The sequence below is a fragment of the Artibeus jamaicensis genome, unplaced genomic scaffold (genome assembly GCF_021234435.1).
Source record: "Artibeus jamaicensis isolate MK-2021 breed Jamaican fruit bat unplaced genomic scaffold, CSHL_Jam_final contig_518, whole genome shotgun sequence".
NCBI lineage: Eukaryota > Metazoa > Chordata > Mammalia > Chiroptera > Phyllostomidae > Artibeus > Artibeus jamaicensis.
The window spans coordinates 1015633-1036160 of record NW_026521870.1 but is presented as its reverse complement, the minus strand read 5'-3'; the positions used below and the strand labels follow the sequence as shown (position 1 = coordinate 1036160).

At 36.2% G+C, this 20528-nt stretch overlaps 1 protein-coding gene across 1 annotated transcript in view; it reads right to left on the bottom strand.

The window, feature by feature from the left end:
- The window catches only part of RELN (reelin), a 573805-nt gene that overhangs the window by 300859 nt on the left and 252418 nt on the right, over nucleotides 1-20528 (bottom strand). The window contains 2 exon segments of the mRNA XM_053668927.1: nucleotides 430-508; nucleotides 3146-3178. Of these exon segments, the coding sequence (XP_053524902.1) occupies nucleotides 430-508; nucleotides 3146-3178 (112 nt within the window).

Sequence of the window (20528 nt, the reverse complement as noted above, 5' to 3'; positions counted from 1 at the left end):
GGCATAGGTGTAATAATTAGACATATTAAAACTTAATAGTGTTTGGACATTCACACATGAAAGGCATCAGTTACTAATAAGCTTTTCTTTGTTTTTGTCTTTGCAATAATGCAAAAATTCTCAGAGGACTTCAACCCTGTATATGACTAAAGAAGTATAAGAAGTTAATGTTTTCTGCGTAAAAACTTAAACAACTGGGGGGAAAAAACCCATCTAACCACGCCCATGGATTTGAGGAGTACCTAGGTTTCAGTTCATGACGTAGACAATATAAAATCTACATTAAGCCCAGGTCCCTAGTTAAACAATGCTCACTATACCTTAGTGAAAAAGAACAATTTAATTTTATATAACTGCTTTAAGGGATCATAAACGTCATCTCTTTTTTGCATTAAAAAAACCTAAGTGGGACACATTCCTGTAACTTACCATATATTTGGATTCAATTCCAGTTGGTGGTAGGAATCAAAGTCATCTCGTAGGATAATACTGTCGCTGTGTATTTCAGCTAAAAGAAAAAAAATATTTAGAAAAAATTATACTAAACAATAGATTTAGCTACAGAAAAGGGTCGATGTGCTACATTTATGAGAAATAATAGTGTTTTAGGTTAAAACTGAATTTTGAATGAGCAGCTGACTATGTTTGTTTTGTCCCTAAACTACTAAGGGGAAAAAGTAAAGATTCTGCTCTTTAGATACATCTGGAAACCAGAGCCCCCAAAGGGAAACCAAAGTGTACCAGACAGGAAAGGCAGGAGGCCAAGGTCAGCACTAACTTATAGGGAGAGGTCATATAAGACTTGCCTTTCACAGCTCAACATGCCCAGGAGAGATTCAGTGTCTAGCTGACTTTAAAGTATAGACAGAGCATAGGACAAATTTTATTTGTTATCAGCTGGCATTGCTGGTATTTACTAATCCATTTTTCTCTTCCCTACACTATCCTCTTGCCCCAGCTTTCTTTCTCTCATTCCCTATATTTATTTAATGTGTCTCAAATTAACATCCCTCCCCCCACTCAGAGTTGCATAGGAGAAATAATTGACATGAATAAGTAAAACTTCCAAGTAAAGTCATGTTAGAAGTCAGAAGAAATACCAGGGAATCATCTATAGTTTTTGCTGTAGTATCACTATACTTCAGATTATACCAAGCACACATTTTCTAAGCTCTAGGACTTTGGGCCTGCTAAGAGCAAACAATATTTTCATAGCTATATAGTATGTTATATTTCCACTGAAGAGAGGGTGGGTGAATAAACACAATTTCATGGCCACGTAAAATGTAAGTGGACTGATTTTTAAGATTATGTGAGAAACAATTATTTCTACTCAAGGTATAAAAAATGAATTTTGTGCTTATAAACTTACACATTGTTTCCCATGATTTGCTTGGGAAGTTTGTCTCAGCTAATATAAATTCTCTGAGCTTATACAATTTTGTCTGAACTAATTTACATATGCTTTTGGAAAAGTTAAAATCATTTGATCTAATCAACAAAAAATAACCACCCTAGTTTTTTTCCAAAGATGATATTTTACCTTTTTGGGTGGGGGGTTCTCACTAAACTCACTGAGTAAGTAAATTCAACTCCAAATATTGGAAAGCATGCTTATAAATTCTCTTTGGTGGTATCACCACCTATAGCCACCCTCACCCTCTTTATATCAGGTATGTCAGTGGGTAAGCAGATAACAAAGTCTGGGAAACCAGTGAATCAGCATGTATTGAGAGGAATAGCTTTAGATTCAAAGCCTTTAGGATGATAACAGGGAGATATGGATTTACACCGGAGAGAACACTGTGATGTACTCTGTGCATGGGAGTGATTTAATGATTCCTCTGAGCAATTAGACACAGTGCCTGAAATGCCTACAGGGTACAGCTTTCTCAAATACCCTAGGCGGTTGAGACTCAAGACTCGGCTGGGCCACTGTGAGTCACCAGCCTGCCTCTGCTGCCAGAAGGCATGGTTCTAAGTGCTTATGTTTGTCTGCCAAAGAGCAGCCCCAAGCCTCAGCATTACATAAAAGTAGAGTTTCTCAAGGCAGATTTTTCCAAAGAGAAAAATAAATTAATTGGGTTTATAGGTTGAAAGGAAAAGCCCAAGAGACAAACCACTGACCCATCTGCAAGTCGTACAGTAAGAGACATGTGAAAAGGCTAGAGCCAGCTAGAATGATGTCTTTTGATTCTTATTAAATAGTGCAGGGTAAGAAATTGCTTTTAAAACAAGGCTTCACTGAAAAAGAATGAGAAATTTAACTCAAAGGTTTTTTCTTTCATACAGAATTTTTTACAAAGGCCTGAGTAAGCCTCAATGATTATGTGCTCATGTATCTATTCCAACAGTGCTATATCCTTGACTATGGACTGTACAAATATTAATTCAGTTCATCCTCTTAACAACCCTAGAAGGTACTATTATTACTTCCATTTTACAAGTGTGAAAACTGAGACACAGAGAGGTTAACTTGCTCGATGTCACATGGCTAGAAAGTGGTGAATGTGAGACTAGGCAGTTTGGCTCTGGAATCTGTACTCCTAACCACTACATAATTCTGCTTCAAGAATGGTGGCTTATGAGATACATGGCACAATGGAAAGATCATGAGAAAAATGACTGCTGGTAATGTTACATGGTGACATTAAACAAAGCAGATAATTATTTAAACAGTTTTGTTCAAGTTTTTGAAGAAATGGCTAAATTATTTCTCTTTACAATGCAGGACTAATCTGAGCAGAAATCTCAAATCTGAAATGAGAAAAATTTCTCCATGTTCATAGCTTCTTAACCATTGCTTCCGTGTTCTGTTTACAATGGGTAGGAGAACTAGGAAAACTCAGCATAAGAATACTCTGTCAAATGGCCACACACAATCGGATCCTAAGGATGGATGTGCTAACAGGTTTGAAAGTCCTCTCATTAGCTTTCAGCTGGGTAGCATGATCAGCTCCTCAGTGAGTTGCTTTGTTCAAGAATAATTTGGACCTGACTCTAAATACAGTGAATCACTAGCAAATCAGAGAAGGCAGAGAGTTTCCTCACCTCTGTATCATCTGCCCACATAGCCAGAGGAGTGAGACAAGTATTTAATAGATTGAGTACTAAGGTTAGTGACATCAGGGTCTTAAACACTTACCTAGATGTAGGTGCATAGTGGCCTCAGTGGGAGCTGAAAAGAAGAGAAAAAGGGAAAGATGATTGATTAGCAACAAAAGCAAAAGGCAGTAATAAATTATCACAAATGCAATTACAAAACTTAGGTCATATAAAAATAAAATGATGAGAAGCTTTTTGAAGGAGTAATAAGAAAATGCCAATAAACATCATAAAATTAGACATCTAATTCTCTAGCTAGATTTAAAAGTAACACATTACTCTTAAAGTAAAGAGTAGAACACAGGACACATTTATTATTCAAGTTTAGTCAGGCATCTCTTAAAAAGACACAATATAAATGTGATATGATAGTACATGAATATGCCAAAAACCCTTCTGAGCACTTATTACTTGCCAGGGGCTGTTTTGGGTGTTAGGAAAACAAAGGAAAAAAGCACCATCCTTGCCCTCAAACAGTGTCTCATCTACTGGAGGCAACTACAATATACAGTGTAGTAGATGCTATGGTAGAGTGTTCAGAGGATGCTAGGTTGAGATATGGGGTAAAGGAGTGATACTAATTCCAGGCTTACCAGGAGAAGAGGGTGCCAGGGGATGCTTTCCAGAGATGATTTCTGCACTGAGTGTGAAAGACTACTAGGAGTAAGAGGTGTTGGGGGAGGAAGGGGAGAGATGCTCTTCTTCTGGAGTAAAAGGAATGGCACAGAGAAGTAAGCAAAAATGGCCAATTTGGGAGAACTCCAAGTTTAGGGTTCTGGATGACTGGATGAATGTTTAAGAGGAGGGCACAGAAAAGGTAAATTGAGATGAATGAGAAGAAAAGATCATGAAACTGAATTTGGACTTTACCATGAAAACTTAATGATCTGAACATTTATAAGCAACGAAATGAATGTTCAAATACATATTTCAAGAAAGGACACTCTAACAAAAGTTTGAAAGTAAGGGACACTGCCCGATCAATACTTTGGGTATATTTTTTTCCCAAAAAACTTCCAAATTTATTAAAACATTTTTCAATTCACTATCTAAAAATCAGAACTCATGGCATAATTTTAAAATGTTTATATAAGTTAAGAATTTCAGTTAGATATGAAAACATTTGTTTCTATCACAATGGTCAGTGCTTCAGCTATGTTAGATGAAAAATCCAGACTTAACAACATATTTTAGGACTAGTAACTGACGTTTGTTGTGTTGCTTCATACTGACATATTATACACATTGAAAATGCCTGTGCTCAGTTGTCTGAAACAGATTCTATGGAGAGTGTCATGAATACAGTTCAGTATACAACTAGAATATATGTGCAAATGCCCAGAATCATCACCAGATTATGGAAATCTTCAAGAAAACAGAAGAAAAATTTAATAATCTTGTGCTTTGTGTCAGTGCTTATTGGCCAAGCTGTGGAATTTTGTTTTATAAAGATTCACTGAATTGTTACCTCTAATTTAAGATTTTCTGGAAACAAAAAGAGTAATTGCCAATTATCCAATAATCAATGACAAAAACATGGCACAATGATGTAAAATATGTTCCCTCAATATTACACTGAATATGAATGAGTCAAATTTGTAGTTTTGAAATTGATATGTTTTAAAAAATTATTATTTATGCCATTACAGTTGTTCTATTCCCCCCTTCATTCTCCTCCACCCTGCACACCCCCTCCCCCACCATTTCCCCCCTTTAGTTTATGACCACCTGTCTCGAGTTCTTTAGATTCTATATTTCCCATACTATTCTTGCCCTCCCCCCTATCTATTTTCTACCTACCATCTATGCTACTTATTTTCTGTACCTTCTTCCCCCTTCTCCTCCTCCCACTCCCCTGTTGCTAACCCTCCACGTGATCTTCATTTCTATGGCTCTGCTCCTGATTTAGCTGTCCTCTTAGTTTGCTTTTGTTTTAGGTGTGATTGTTAATAACTGTGAGTTTGCTGTTCTTTCACTGTTCATCTTTTTTATCCTCTTTTTCTTAGGTAAGTCCCTTTAACATTTCATATAATAAGGGCTTGGTGATGATGAACTCCTTGAATTTGACCTTATCTGAGAAGCACTTTATCTGCCCTTCCATTCTAAATGAAAGCTTTGCTGGATAGAGCAATCTTGGATGTAGGTCTTTGGATTTCATGACTTGGAATACCTCTTTCCAGCCCCTTCTTGCCTGTAAGATCTCTTTTGAGAAATCCGCTGACAGTCTGATAGAAACTCTTTTGTAGGTGACTGTCCCCTTAGCTCTTGCTGCTTTTAGGATTCTCTCCTTCATTTTAATGTTGGCTAATATAGTTACGATGTGTCTTGGTGTGTTCCTTCTTGGGTCCAACTTCTTTGGGACTCTCTGAGCTTCCTGGATTTCCTAGAAGTCTATTTCCTTTTCCAGATTGGGGAAGTTCTCCTTTATTATTTGTTCAAATAAGTTTTCCACTCATGGCTGTTCCTCTCCCCCTTCTGGTATCCCTATAATTTGGATGTAGGAACATTTAAAGATGTCCTGGAGGTTCCTAAGTCTCTCCTCATGTTTTTGAATTCTTGTTTCTTCATCCTTTTCTGTTTGGTCATTTTTTTTCTCCTTCTGGTCCACTCCTTTGATCTGAGTCCCAATTTTCTTTCCATTACTATTGGTTTCCTGCATATTTCTATTCATTTCAATTAGTTTAGCCTTCATATGTTCCTCTAATTTGTGACTGAAATCAACCAGTTCTGTGAGCATCCTGATCACCAGTGTTTTGAACTGTGCATCTGAAAGTTTGGCTATTTCTTCATTACTTAGATTTATTGGCACTGGGGCTCTGAGTTGTTCTTAAGCCATGTTTTGATCTGTTCCTGCCCTTTACGTATGAGAAGCAGAGCCTTAGGTGTTCACCAGGGCGGGGCCACCCAGGTCACTGGGTTGTGACCCGGGTCAGAGAGGGATAATGGCAGTTCCCTCTGCCTCTTCCTACCGCTGGGGCCTGGGCAGTTTGTCTCACTGCTAGCTCCTTCACTGGTTTAACTGCGTGTGAATATTGACTGTGATCAGCCCTCAGTGGGTCCACCATCTTGCGCCCTCAGCGGGTCTGCCCACTTCTCCACACCTGGGATCCGCCCACGGCTGCCTGCCCACCTGGGGCACACACCCCGGTCGGTCTGGTGGATCTTTCCTGCCTGACCCCCACTGTGCTGCTGGCTCTGCCCCTCTTACCAGTTTGGCTGAAGGGTTCCTTGTTGTCAGACTTCCGTGTAGTTAAATTTTCTGTGATTTGGCTGCATTTTTGTTGTTAAAACTTTATTGTTTTTAAACTTAGTCGTGCAAGAAGGCACAGTGCTCCCACCTATGCCTCCATCTTGGGGAAAGTGCTCAAATTGATATGCTTTGTATCAAGTGAAATCAGCTCTTCTAAAAAAAGATGAGCAGATTTTGCCAAGTTGCATGTAGATATTAAAAAAAATAAATTTTTGATATTTGATTCAATTATTGGAAGATCATTAAGTAGGTATAGGACACTTGGATATATAAATCTAGTTTTCAACTGTAAATTTTATGAAATCTTAAAACAGACTAAGTACTCCAATACTTAAGATGTGCTGTAAGTATAATATATACACCAAATTTCAGATACTTATTACAAAATGTAAAATATCTCTATAATTTTATGTTAACCATATTATATTGAAATGTTTGGTATTTTATATATTCTGTGTGAAATAAAATACATTATTAAATTAATCTATTTCTTTTTACTTTTTAAATGTGTCTACTAAAATATTTAAAATTGTACCTGTGGGTCTCATTATACTTCTATTGGACAGAGCTAAACAAGAGCTAGGAGGGGGATTTGTACTGGATATCAATTAGGGAATCGTTATCACACAGGAAGTGGTGGAGTCAGGGAAGACTGAGTCACTTAGAATGTAGGGTATAAAGGCAGCAAAATGAAGGTGTAAATGTGCATTTAAGGCACTGATAGGAGAAGAGGAGCTATCAAAGGAGACTGAGAAAGAGTGTGTTTCATTATGAAAATAAGAAGAGAGTTTTAAGAGAGAAGAGGGTTTAAGGAGAAATAATCCTAATACAGCTGATATCTACTGAGAACATCTGTTATCAAGGCACTCCATTAAGCAGGCCCTATAAATGATCCCAGGGAATTTGGCCTCAGAGGCCACAATCTTAACTACTGTGCAGACTGCTCTTTTAAGAAAGTTCACTGCAAAGACAAGATATGAGATTTTGTAGCACCTAACAAAGAAATAGTACCAAGGGGATTTTTTTTTGTTTGTTTGCTTTGTTCTTAAGCTATTATGATAATTTACCATGTACAATATTAGCTGCCTTACAAAAGTAGCTCTTTGTATTCATGATATAAATTTGTTAAGAGGCAGGAAAGTAACTAACATACATATATATATGTATATATATAATAAATAGAATAATAATTTTTAAAAACTTGGAAATGTTAGTTAAATTATATGTAAAATTTATGGCAAATATCAATTAGAAATATTTACTAGTTAATACAATGATTAGATAAGTATAACAAAATAACTGCAGAGACAGCAATTAAATTACCTATTTTATTTACTTATTTTGCTTTTAAATTACAGTTTATATTCAATACTATTCTGTATTAGTTTCAGATGTATAGCAAAGTAGTTAGAAAATCATGTACTTTACAGAGTGGTTACCTACTTGATTTTAAATAACTCTGATTAGGGCCTGGATCCAATAAAGAAAATAAAATATAAGATGTTTTAATCTACTTGAAGGAGTCTATCCAAATTGATATCTACTTTTTCTAAATTATTTTGGTGCATAGCATCTTTCACTGAACCACCTACAACATAACCAGGGGAGGGCCATTGAAAAAAGACCCATGGAATTGACATATCTGGGAATACAGGCTCAGAATTTGTATTTTCAAAAACCTCCCCAGGTAATTACCTCCCAGGTAATTTTAGCCTCCCCAGGGGAGGCTAAACCTCCCCTGATAGAAACCCAAATTTTAAAACTACTAGTCTTAATCATATAATCCAACCTTTGCAGGGTTGTCCAACCTTTTGGTGTCTCTGCACACACTGGAAGAAGAATTGTCTTGGGCCACACATTAAACTGTGACACATAATCACAAAAAAATCTCATAATGTTTTAAGTAAATTTATGGTTTTGTTTTGGGCTGCATTCACAGCCATCCTCAGATACATGTAGCCCGTGGACCACAGGTTGGACACCCCTGTAGCATTCAGAGCTATATTAACTATATGTTTTTTCTCTGAAGAAAAAATAAGTTCCTCAAAGGAAGAAAATATGTCCACACAAAACACCAGCCTCAGCTAGTAACATACTTTCAATAAATACTGAAGTGAATTGAAAGCTCATTCTTAGTGGTAACATATTTTATATTTTGGAAAATAAATAATTGAAGATCCAAACCCTTGAAAAATGTCAAAATATACTCACAGATTTGTCAAAGAGTCCTTTAGAATAAATAGTCCAGCTGGTATAAACAACTAGTAAGTGTCTACCTGGATTTAACTTAACACATTTAAATCATAATTTAAATCACTAGTTAGGAGAACTCAACTAAATATTTTTAATAAAAATATCCATTGTCTGAGATAATTAAACATTATTTCCTCAAAAAAAGGGAATGCACTTTGTACACATTTAAACTTGATAAAAGGAAAAGTGCAGATTTCCTTGAAAATATTTACACGTGTACGGTGTAAAGCTGGTAAAAAATCTAGTAAAGTACTGGCCCTGGGAAATTTATTTTGTCATTTCTCACTAAGTGGCTACATCAATCTAGTTTTATGTAGTAAAACAAAATTTTCTAAGCTTATACAAAGTTCACCATCTTTTTCACATTTATCAGGATAAATATACCACAGAAAAGTAGGAATAAATAGCCTGAAGAAGTATAATATAGTTCAACATCATTTATTACACTCCCACTTGGATAGTACCTGCTTTGCCTCATACTACTAACATGGATGAATTACTAAATTTCTGCAGTATGTAAATTTGGAAAAAAGTTATTTTCCTTTATTAAATATAAAATGCATACTTCAGAGAGGTCCTTATTTGTCATGTACTACATAGTAGCATCCTCCAAGTATACCTTTCCTGTTCCTTTCCCATTAAACTAGATGTGACTCACCTTTCTAGATTGCTTTAATGTTTTTATCTCAACTTTTTGTTGGTCTGTTGCTGATTTTCTGCCTCTTTTCAGGACTTCTCCACCCTGCCCCACCCACCTGGACCTAACTTCCTTTGAAGTAAATCCAGTTATTTTGAATCTGAAATTGCATAAACCAACTCTAGCTACCCTATAAAACTGTTTAAACGGCTTATACTGGGAAGTTTTGGTTCTAAGAATGAGAAAACAAAAATGTTCCTAGAGAAGTAGGCTTTGGCTTTGAAGAAAACAGAATAGAACACATCTTTAACAGAAACATAAAGGACATCTCACTTTCATCCAAGTGAGATGCATTTTACCTTAAAAAGGTAAAAGCAAGGTAACAAGGTAAAAATCATGACCGAGTCTCACTAAAGCTTCCACGTTTTTTTAAAACCCCGTTCCCAGCAAAGGATTGAGGATGAAAGCCTGGCATATTTTGTAGTGTTTTTAGTTTAAAAAGCCAAAGACCTTTAAAATTTTAAAATTACCAGCAAAGTTGGTAGCAACTGTACCAGGAAAGTATTAATAAATGAAGATCTAAGTAATTTCATTAGCCAAATATCTCCTGAGAGTAGGTGAATAAGAAAAAAGTGGGAAACTTTAAAAGTTTTAAGCATAATAAAATTGTTTCATACTAGATAGATAATAAATTATTTTTAAAGAATGTCAAAGTCACTCATAAATGTGCCCTTTAGTTTATTTTACAGATTTCTCTTGATGTTTTTGATGGTGCCACTTCAAAGTTGTCATCCAAATTCTCCAGCAAAAGTAGAATACAAAGCTTTAGATCAATAATGAAATGCTTCAGTGATATTCTAGATCTTTGCTTAGCCAAAGATTTTGCTAGATAGTATGGAACATTTAAGTGATCTGAAGATTAGGTATATAATTTTACTAATATTTCATTGATATATATAGAGAAATAAAGTTTTTAAGTTGATAAGCTAATATAGCTCAAAATAAAAGAAACCTGCATCATTGTTTTTATAAGATATTTTGAAATTTGTTTGAAAAATATACCCCTGTAGAGCTTCCTTTTTATTCATCTATGCTATTCTTGCAATTGTTTACTCATCTTCATTAGCTACCATAAGAAAAAGACTGCAACTGTCTTGATTGACTACAAGAAATCTATGCTAATGCAAACTTGATAAAAACACTTATGCCAGGAATACTGAAGGTGAATGATTATTATCTGACAGTTGTAAAGAGACCCAACTCATATCAAGACAAGCAATTCACATCACAAAGACTAAGACATAATGTGAAAATAAGTAAATTCTGTGGCAAGTGTTCTAAGAAAAACATGTTTCTTGGTCTCTTTAAACAAAGTTAGTTTCCACATTAGCTTTTATGATATCATTTGGACCCTAGAGTCCACAATCATGCTTCTCTTAAGTACATTCTAATAGCATAAATCTTTGTGTGATTTTAAGTAAATATCATAAACATGGATCATTATATAGTTTCTCAATGTTAAATTGGAGTAGAAATTCTTCATTCATCAACTGAATTTGTCCAAGATACAAATTACATGCTGAAAGTAAAGAAAAGCTTCATTTTTAAAAAAGCATTTCTATGTTTATGCTCTTTCAGAAGTTGAGCTCACCAGCACCTCATAAGGACACATTAAAATAAATGAGGTCATGTTGCATTCCCCTAAAGGTTGTTATTTTGATAAAAATGTTTGTTTAAACTGACTTATTTTGGAAAGAAACTTTCAAGTAATCATGTAACTCTAAAATATATTTCAGCCAACTTGTTCAACAAATTAGTCAGTACAAATAATGGAAATTTCATTATGCTGGGCAGAAAAAAAGGGATGCCTAAAAAACAAATTAAGGGAGTGATTAAAGAACTTTGTGTTAATATTATTGGTTACATAAAACTAAAAAAAATTTTTGAGTCAGACAAGCACCATATATATATAGTGATAGCTACTTCTTACAAATAAAGGTATTATGTTATGGGAACTATAGTTCCTGAATTGTTTTAAAATTCAAAGGCCCTAGGTACTTTTGCCTCAGGTATTCCTTCACCTAATTTGAAATTCAAATGTACAAAACTTCTGAAGCTAAATATGACAAATTAGACATGGCCCGTGAAGTTACCATTTAATGAGCTATGAACCTAGATTTTCATCTCCCCAGGAATAATTTCTTTATTACTTTTTTGTACTTTATTGCAATAAAGCACCATTTGACCTTCAAGTATGATAATTAAGCTTCTAAAAATGTTATAAATTTAGAGGGAAAATAGTTCTCCCTGCATTCAGTAATATACTTATGGTCAGTATAAAAGATTACTTAATATTTAAAGACAGCTAAATTATACACAAAACCAGCAATATTAGGAAGTATTTTTCCTCTTCCCCTATTTCCCATCCCCATTCGATTTGTGCCTCATAACAATTTATCATCTTTCACATTATAAAATAAATGAAATAGGAATGAAACTAAAATATATCTTTATAATCTAAAAATGGGGAACAGTGAACTCTTTCAGGTAAGATTTATTCTACTATGAGTTGTCAATAATGATATCTTAAACACTAAAACTTGTGACTAGCTTTTTTGCCATGCTCATGCCCTCACCTTTTTTAGAGTGATATCCACCTATATTTCAAAACTTTGCCTATGATGTAAATAAAAGTTTTAAGTAAAAAATCAAAATACAAAATAATATTTTATCTGAACTGCTGATGAATCATTATTTTTAAAATATGACTGTATAGCAATTTTTAAAAAAATCTTAGACCTTTGAGAACTTGAAGAGATGAAATTCATAGATATAGTAGAGGAGAGAAGGTCCAAATATAAACTGACCAAAAGCCTAAGAATATCACATAACTTTTAAATAGCATTTAGAAGTATGAAGGAAAATCAGGATTATCATCATCATTATTAAATAACAATAATAAAAACAATGCTAATACCACTATTACTAAGAAGAACAAGAAAAGCCCTTGTTGCCAATGTTAGCAGAAATTTGCTTGAGGTCCATCAATACTTATTTTCCCCTTCTTTATTTTAGCTGGGCTAGGGCTCCCAGTTAGAAGAATATTTCTCAGTATCCTGTGCAGCTTGCTGTGGCAAAGGAATTAAGTTCTGTTCATAGAATAGTGCGAAACGACCTGGGTAACTTGCAGGACTGTGTCATGACCTGCAAAACATGGGCATGCTGCTCTGGCCTTTTACCCTTCCTGCTGCTGGAACATGTAAGTGCTGGAGCATACAGCTTGGCTCCTGGATGTGGAAGCTATGTTGTATATAGTAGAGCCATTCTACAAGCCTTGGACCACCTACCTCTAGACTGGTTTATGACTGAGAAATATACTTCTGTTGGTTACAAAAGCTTAGTGTATACTTTAAAAGATGATGAACAGACAATACAGTGTACAGATAATGTATTGTAGAAGTGTGCATTTCAATCCTGTGTAATTTTGCTAAAAAGTGTCACTGCAATAAATTCAATTAAAAATAAAATAAATAAAAGAGTTAATGTCCTGTTGTCTGGGGAAGAGGTTCCTTTTGGGAAATGGTATCCTCTCTGTATCTCAGTTCCACAAACCTAAAGGCAATAATGGAAATTAGAGCTGATTAGACTGTGAGTTCCTGTGAACAGAGATGTATATCTCTGCATCCCCATGCCTAGTACAATGTCTAGCACATAGTTGCTCCAAAAATGTTACATGATTGTGTACCAATAACTTCAGCAAGACATATTGCTAAAACCATTGTAATTAGAAAATTTTAATGTTCTAATGTTCTATTCTATTCTCTCCTTTCTTAGTCACTGCTACACAAGCTATTATTTTCATTTTTTCACTTTCCTTTACACGCCTAAGAATAAATTGTATAAGTTGCCTTGTTCTAAAATAGATATGAAGCAGCTTACAAAAAGGGCAAACAATTGAACAAGACAATAAGGAGGAAAATCAAAGATGATGACAAATGAGGGGCAGAAAAAATGCATCCAGTTGAGATAAGTCTGCAACACGAATGCAATGACATCTTAAGTTTGGTCTGAAGCTATAAAGTTACAGAAATCAAAGAGTTCATGACATGAAAGAACACACATTGCTCAGGAGAAGGGCGGCTATTATACAGAGACTTGAGAAAAGTTTCTCCTGTGATTTCTTAGAAAGGGGACACTGATCAATGCAATAAATATCATTTGAAATAACATCTATCCAACTGTGAATTTTGTAGGGCTATTCCCAACAAAGTCCATCAATGCAGGAGGAAAAAGTACATAATGATTAGATGCAATTATAAAAACAGTTCTTGGGGTACAGGAAGTGTACATTGGCTTGTAATTAGAGAAACAATAGTAATTAGGCAATTTTGGAAAGGTGTGTCTGCTATATGTGGTTTATTCATTCCCTCAGCTAATATTTGAGTGCCAGGCTGGCACTGAGAATATAAAAATGATCCAATCTCTACTGGATCAGTGGGTTCAAATTGCAGTGGGAAATACATGTAGAAGTTAACACATGGCAATGCAATATGGTGAATTAAATTCAATTAGTAAGTACAAGGTGGAATAGTGATAAAAATAAAGATGAGAATGGGAAGGGACATTAAAGAATATATACAAAGAACCGATGGACAAACCAAAATGGGTTAGGATTGAGGGTGGGAGATGAGGGTCAGTGGGACAGGGGAGAGCAGTGGGGGAAAATGGAGACAACTATACTTGAACAACAATAAAAAAAATAAAGATGATAGAGGAGGAGAGACTTGAGTATAAGTACAACTTCATCGGTAAGACACAGGAGAGGGTGATAAGAAAGGTATTCCAGGGAATGAAATTGAAATATATATAAGCTACAGAGATAGGGGACAGATGACATATTTGATGAAATCAGTGCTTATTACAGCTGAAGTAGAGAGCCTGGTATTAGGTGGAGAGTGCCTAAGTGCAGAAATGAGGTTGGAGAGAGAGAGTGTTAGATCACGGAGAGGATTGAAATCCAAGCTGAACAGGGTGAATGACTGTAGTTATGGCATTTGAGGCTGGCAGTTAAAAAATGAGGTTTGTGTTTAAGAACACTGAGATGTGTGGAAGGCCTGATACAAAGAAATGGCTATAGATGTGGAAAGAACAGTTTAAGAAATATTAAGAAGATAATATAAATTGATCTTAGACACATTGGGTATAAATGTGGTGAAAGAAAGAAATAAAGAAAGTAATGTTTGTCTGTCTCCATTTAGTGACTGGGTTGATTAAGTCACTAATCAGAATTGCATTCCAGATTCTCTGAGAACAGGGGATGGTAAAGAGGAAGAAGCTGATGATTTGAAAAAGAGGACAAAACTGTAGAGCAAGTCCTCAGAGGAGATGGCAGGACTGCCAGTCCAATGAGTTTACATTTTTCTATAAATGTGTTTTTTGGTCTTTCTCTTCTAGATCTGCACTAGAATATCTATATTATAAGCTATTTAAGAAAAGGTTGTGAAACAGCTTTATTTGCTACACAACTATCATATGCCTGGTACAGTGTTCCACATATTTTTCCTGGGAACATGGCACAGTATGTGTTGACTAATATTAATGAATTCTAACCCTTAAGAACATGATTGTGAAAATCTGTATTAATTATTGCATTAAACAATTGAATCTTCAAGTATAAAAATAAGGTTGTATTAATAGGTTTGTGGAGAGCAGGACTGAACTAAGATGGTGTCAATCCTGTCAACTAAGATGCCATGTTTAGAGCATGTGCAGTAGAGCAATGACTCAGAGGAATGATGTAGTCCTGTGAGCACAAGCAGTACATGTGGTATATAATATGTGCTTACCTTAGGGGTAACTCCACCCTCTCAGAGAATGTGCAGTAGAGTGATATAATCAATATGTGCTTATTGAGGTGGCACAAAACAACATGTGTTAATCAAAGGTTGATGCTACATTGCATCATAATAGAATATGAAAGCAAAAGCCTTCAAACAGACAGCTGAGACAACTGAGAGGAGCTGAGATGGCTGAGAGTTGTTCCACTGCTCTGATAACCCAGGTTCTAGCCTGACTCTGAAGCCACCACAGACTCTGCCTTGCAAGATGCTGACTGGCTGCCTCCCAGACGGAATGTGATATGGACTCTAAAGACTCAGGTTCATTATCCTCCAATTCTCTTGTGTGATGTTACTGCTGATTATTTCTGAGTAATTATTACTGTTGTTGGGTTATTATAGATTTGGATTGAACCTGCATTAATAAAAGCTGAGTGAATAGCATAGTCACCTGTGTTGACTCACTGTCATTCTTTGGTGTCAGTGTTGCTGTAGGGCTGTTGGTTGTACATGTGGCCCAGCACCTCCAATCCATGACAAAGGCTGGAAGCTGGCTTACAGGAAAGACTATAGTGTGGATACTTGTACAGTTAGAGAATCATTCATGACATAGGTTGCATGAAATAATATTTCACAAGCCAAAATAAAATAATAATTTAATGTTTTTAACCACAGCTTTGTTGCCCTTCTCCAAGTAATTATATAGATCCAAATTTAGACTTTGTCCTTCAAAATATGACAGAACCAGCAGATTACATAGCAGCTTGAGTAGAAAGCATACTTTAATGGACATCCAAAAGAACTAAATGTCAAATTCGAGCCAGCATAATTTTTATGTTTTGACTTTGGACTAGATAAAACTTTCCAGTAGAAATGTATATAGCCCTGACAACTAAAAAAAAACCAAAAAACAAAACCTTTAAAAATCTATGATGTTCAATTACCTCAGGGGAAATGGCACCAGTCCAAAACACTGATCTTGAGAAAATTTAAAAAGTAGTCAGACCCTTTCAGAGCCAGTAGCAAGACATTTTACTGTGGCTCCAGGGAGTCACCTCTTTTTCATTCCCTTTAATCTTGCCTGTTATAAGGATCACTTAGGAACACTTTTTGCCAGCCACTGCTCTAGGAGGGCTACCATTCCTTCCTCTATAGAGTAGTTTGTCAGTCCATGAAGCAAGATTGAGGGCTCCTGGAAGATTTTACCTGAGCCTCCTAATTCAGCTCCCTTTGTTTATGAATTATGAAGTGCAGGGATGTCAGGAAGGGTAATGTAACTGCTAAACTGGCATGTAAACTGCAAAATATAGCCATGGGGAAAACAGATGTCTTTGACTAGCAAAAGTTTGAACATTGGGCAAATTCAAGTGCAATGCTTTATTCATCATTTTTCACTCAACCATTAAAGTAGAATAGTAAAACCCAATTCTGACTGGTTCATTAGTCAATTCTGACATGTTTAGTCTGAGTTAATTAAAAATTGCATTTTAATAAAAATTGCATTTGAAAAGACATTTAGATAAGCTACTGAGATCTGATCTACAATTCATACAATCCTTGGGTATAAAAGCTATCCCCCCTCCAGCTTTATTGAAATATAACTGAAAAATAAAAATTGTTAAGGTATACAACTTGATGTTTTTTTTCTTTGTCTTTTTTCTTTATTACTGCTCAAGTACAGTTGTCCCCATTTTCCCACCACCACTTTCCCCTGCCCCTTCCCATTCCTACCTCCCACCACCCTCAAAATCCTTCCCCACTTTGGCTTTGTCCATGGGTCCTTTATACATGTTCCTTGATGACCCTTTCCTTCTTCCCCCCGTTATTCTCCTCCCCTCTGGTTACTGTCAGTTTATTCTTTATTTTAATTTTTTGGGTTATATTTTGCTTGCTTGTTTGTTTTGTTGATTAGGTTCCACTTATAGGTGAGATTATATGGTATTTCTCTTTCACTGCCTGGCTTACTTCACTTAGCATAATGCTCTGCAGTTCCATCCATGCTGTCATGAAGGATGATGTTTTGATATATGTCTACATTGTGAAATAATCACCACTCCCAAGCTAATTAACACATCAATCATCTCACATTAAAAAATATTCTTAAGGTACTGAAAAATATCAAGGTAGGTTAAATAACTCATTCACTTTATGGACTTGTTTACTGAACTCTTTATCTCCCTCCATCTCACAGTTTAAATAAAATTTCACCAATTCTTATTATAAAAGGATTAAAATATTCCAAAGACTTTGGAAACTGAATGACAGAAATACACTGCCTACTATTATGATCCAATGGCCCTTAGAGAGCATAGCCACACTTTCTACCACTCATTGTTCCAAGGATGATGACCAGCAGAAAAACTGATGAGCCTGGCAGAAAGCAGCCAAGGTTTCCTGCTCCAGCTGTAAGCCTAACCCCTTCCCTCCTGACATAAAACATTTACCTCTAGTTATACCCACTTCTATCATTCCAACAATAGAGAATTCCAGCATGGTTTATAAATGGCATGTCCTCTTTGGGTGCATTATAGGGCATGACCGCTGTTTACTGCTAAGCCTGCCATCTGGCCTTGCTAAATAATCAATGTGTGTTCGAAGAGCACATGCCAAGAAGCTCAGAGGCCAGTAGATATACACACAAGCCATTATTCTCCCTGCTCCAGCCTCCACGATGATGTGTGCACACTGGTAGACCAGTAGCAGCCATGCTGATGTTCAAGGGGAGACCCTCTGAAACCTGGAACTTATTTATAAAATATTGTATATTTATTTTTACATGTTTAAACTTCAGTCACCTCCAAGATACTCTTTATTTGATGCAATACACCTGTCAAAATGTTTTTTTCCACTACTAAGTTTGTGAACTCATCAATTTTGATGCCTTTTAGTGCTTTTGCTGTTTTTTGTTTTACTTCTTCCACATCAGTAAAATGTTTCCCCTTGAAGCCTTTTTTCATCCAGAGAGACAAAAACCAGTTACTCAGGGACAGACTGGGTGAATAGGGAGGGTGGGGCATGGGGGTCATGCTGTTTTGGTCAAAAAGTGCTGAACATTCAGCATGGTGTAGGCAGGTCTGCTCATAAATCACCTATCATGAAATGGGCAAATTTGAGTCTCAAAAAAAATTCACTGAAGCTGAACACAGCCTGTCATAACAATACCAGCTGGCACACTGGTGGATTCCTAGAACACTCACCTAGAGGGGGAAACCTGTACTAAAAGGGGTCCACACTCCAGAAAATAATTTCTTTTTTTTTCTTTTGAGGTGCTTGCTCATACATCAGCTTTACACTTGTGACATTCGTTTTACAAGAGCTCCAAAAGGTCACACAAAACCCAAAGTTTTTTCTTGTATTATTATTTATTAAGTATTATTTTATTTTCAACATATACAACTGAAACCTACTTTTGCCCTACTCTCTAGATAACAAATTCATATTAACATTTTTAAAAGAACTCCTTTTATGTGATTCTGAGGAATATGGATTGGGTCTATAACTTTCTTTAGATTGTTCAATAATAATTCCTGAAAGAGACTGATTTCCTCTAGTTCCATTTGGATTTTCAGTCTATTCTGAAATCTTCTCTATCCTTTGCTTTGATCATCTCCAATAGTAGTTCACAAAACACTACTACATTTCCCTTTAAAATCACTTCGTGACATTCTGGACAGTCCCACAGACAGTGGTGTGGATAACTAACTCCCTTAGTCTTTCTTAGTCTTTGCTCTGGTGTCAGCTCAGTGAGGCCTGTCTATCTTACCTGCTACCTTATTTAAAATTGCAATCTGCCTCTTCCCCCTCCACCCAACCATGCAGTCAATCTATTTAGTTTTTATCTTTTCCTACAGTATTTGCCAACTTCCATCATGGTATAACATTTAATCTTCTGTTGTATCTCATTTATTGTCTCCTTTCCACTGGAATATAGGCTACAGTAGAGCAAGGATCTTTGCTCTGTTCATGTATCCCAACATCTAGCCTAGAACAGTGCCTGCCCCATGCTGGGCATTCAATAATCCTTGAAAAGTACTGAATGTTAAATAAATCAACTTCTTTATTTCTAATGCTGGTGAATAAACCTAGCGCCTTCCACATTTCAAAACAATTAGGAGTATACAACCTAGCACCTTCCCGTCACCTTGCGACCTTGAGAGGAGGATACCTTGGTTACTCCTCTGTAAATGTCAGCAGAACTCAGCTGGAGATGTGTTTACAATTACTTAGGACCTCAGAATTCAAAGTGAAGAGCTAAAATCCCTGAACCTGGTTTATATTCTAGGAGCACTGGGGGGATTCATTAGTGTTTAGATAATGAACAATTTTCAGATTTCTTAGCATGATGGTTCATACATTTTCAACATGAGGTCAGTGTCAAGAATGTTTGCTTTGATAATAGCCACACTGTCCCATGGTGTTGAATGGCAAATTTTATGGTTAAAGATTTTTCAGAAAGGGCAGTGATTCTTCAATAGTAAAATGTTTAAGGTAAATATTCAGACAACATTTATAAGAATGTTGTGTGAATGCCATAAAGTGTTTGCACTTTAATGCCATAAAGTTTCTGCATTGTGGCAAACACTGTTGGATGTTAAGAACAAAACATTAAGTCATAGTTCCTGTCTTCAGGAAGCTTGCAGTTGGGGAACATGAGTAATTGAAAAAATTATGATGCAACTAAGGTCAATCATGTTAAGAAAGTCAGGGAAATCCTCACACAGGAGGAGACAGGGGACTGTTACTGAGAATTTTCTTTCAGTTCTTACAAGTGATTTATTCCACCTGCCTCAGTAGAGCGGTCCCGTCTGCTTCACAAGTATAACCCTGTATTTGTTATTTCAAAGGGAAACTTGCATGAATTTTTATAACCCAAATAATAGAAGTTCACTGGAAAAAATAGAAAACGTAGACAACTGGGAAGATGGTGACAGAGTAGGACAGAACGTACTCCAGCTTCCCGTACACGTGGGTGAAAAGTCTGGCTGGGCTACTGAGAAACAGCGTAATTACGTAATAGATCCACAGCATTTATGAAGTCGGGAGAGCAGCGACTGTGATGGACACTGAGGTTCCGGTCAGCGGCAGTGGACTGAGGTGCTCTCCTGCAACGGCTTGGCTCCAATCCCACCTCTGCCAGTTTCTATTTGTGTGACCTTAAAAAAGTTATTCTCACTGTACCTTTCTTTCCTCATCTATAAAGTGGAGATCATAACAGTTCCTTCTTCAGGGGGATGTTGTAAAGATTCAATGAGTTCATGCTTGTAGAGTGTTTGGAGTAGAGTCTGGCTCATAATAGTGCTCCTATTGCTTCCATTTGTGTCACTGAGAGTTATGTCACCATGTTTGAGAGTTGCCAAGGCCAGATTGAGCAGCTTGAGGGGGATCAGAGGTATTTTTCCTAGAAGGAGTTAATTCCTAAGCAGTATTTGAAAGCCTGACTTAGCCC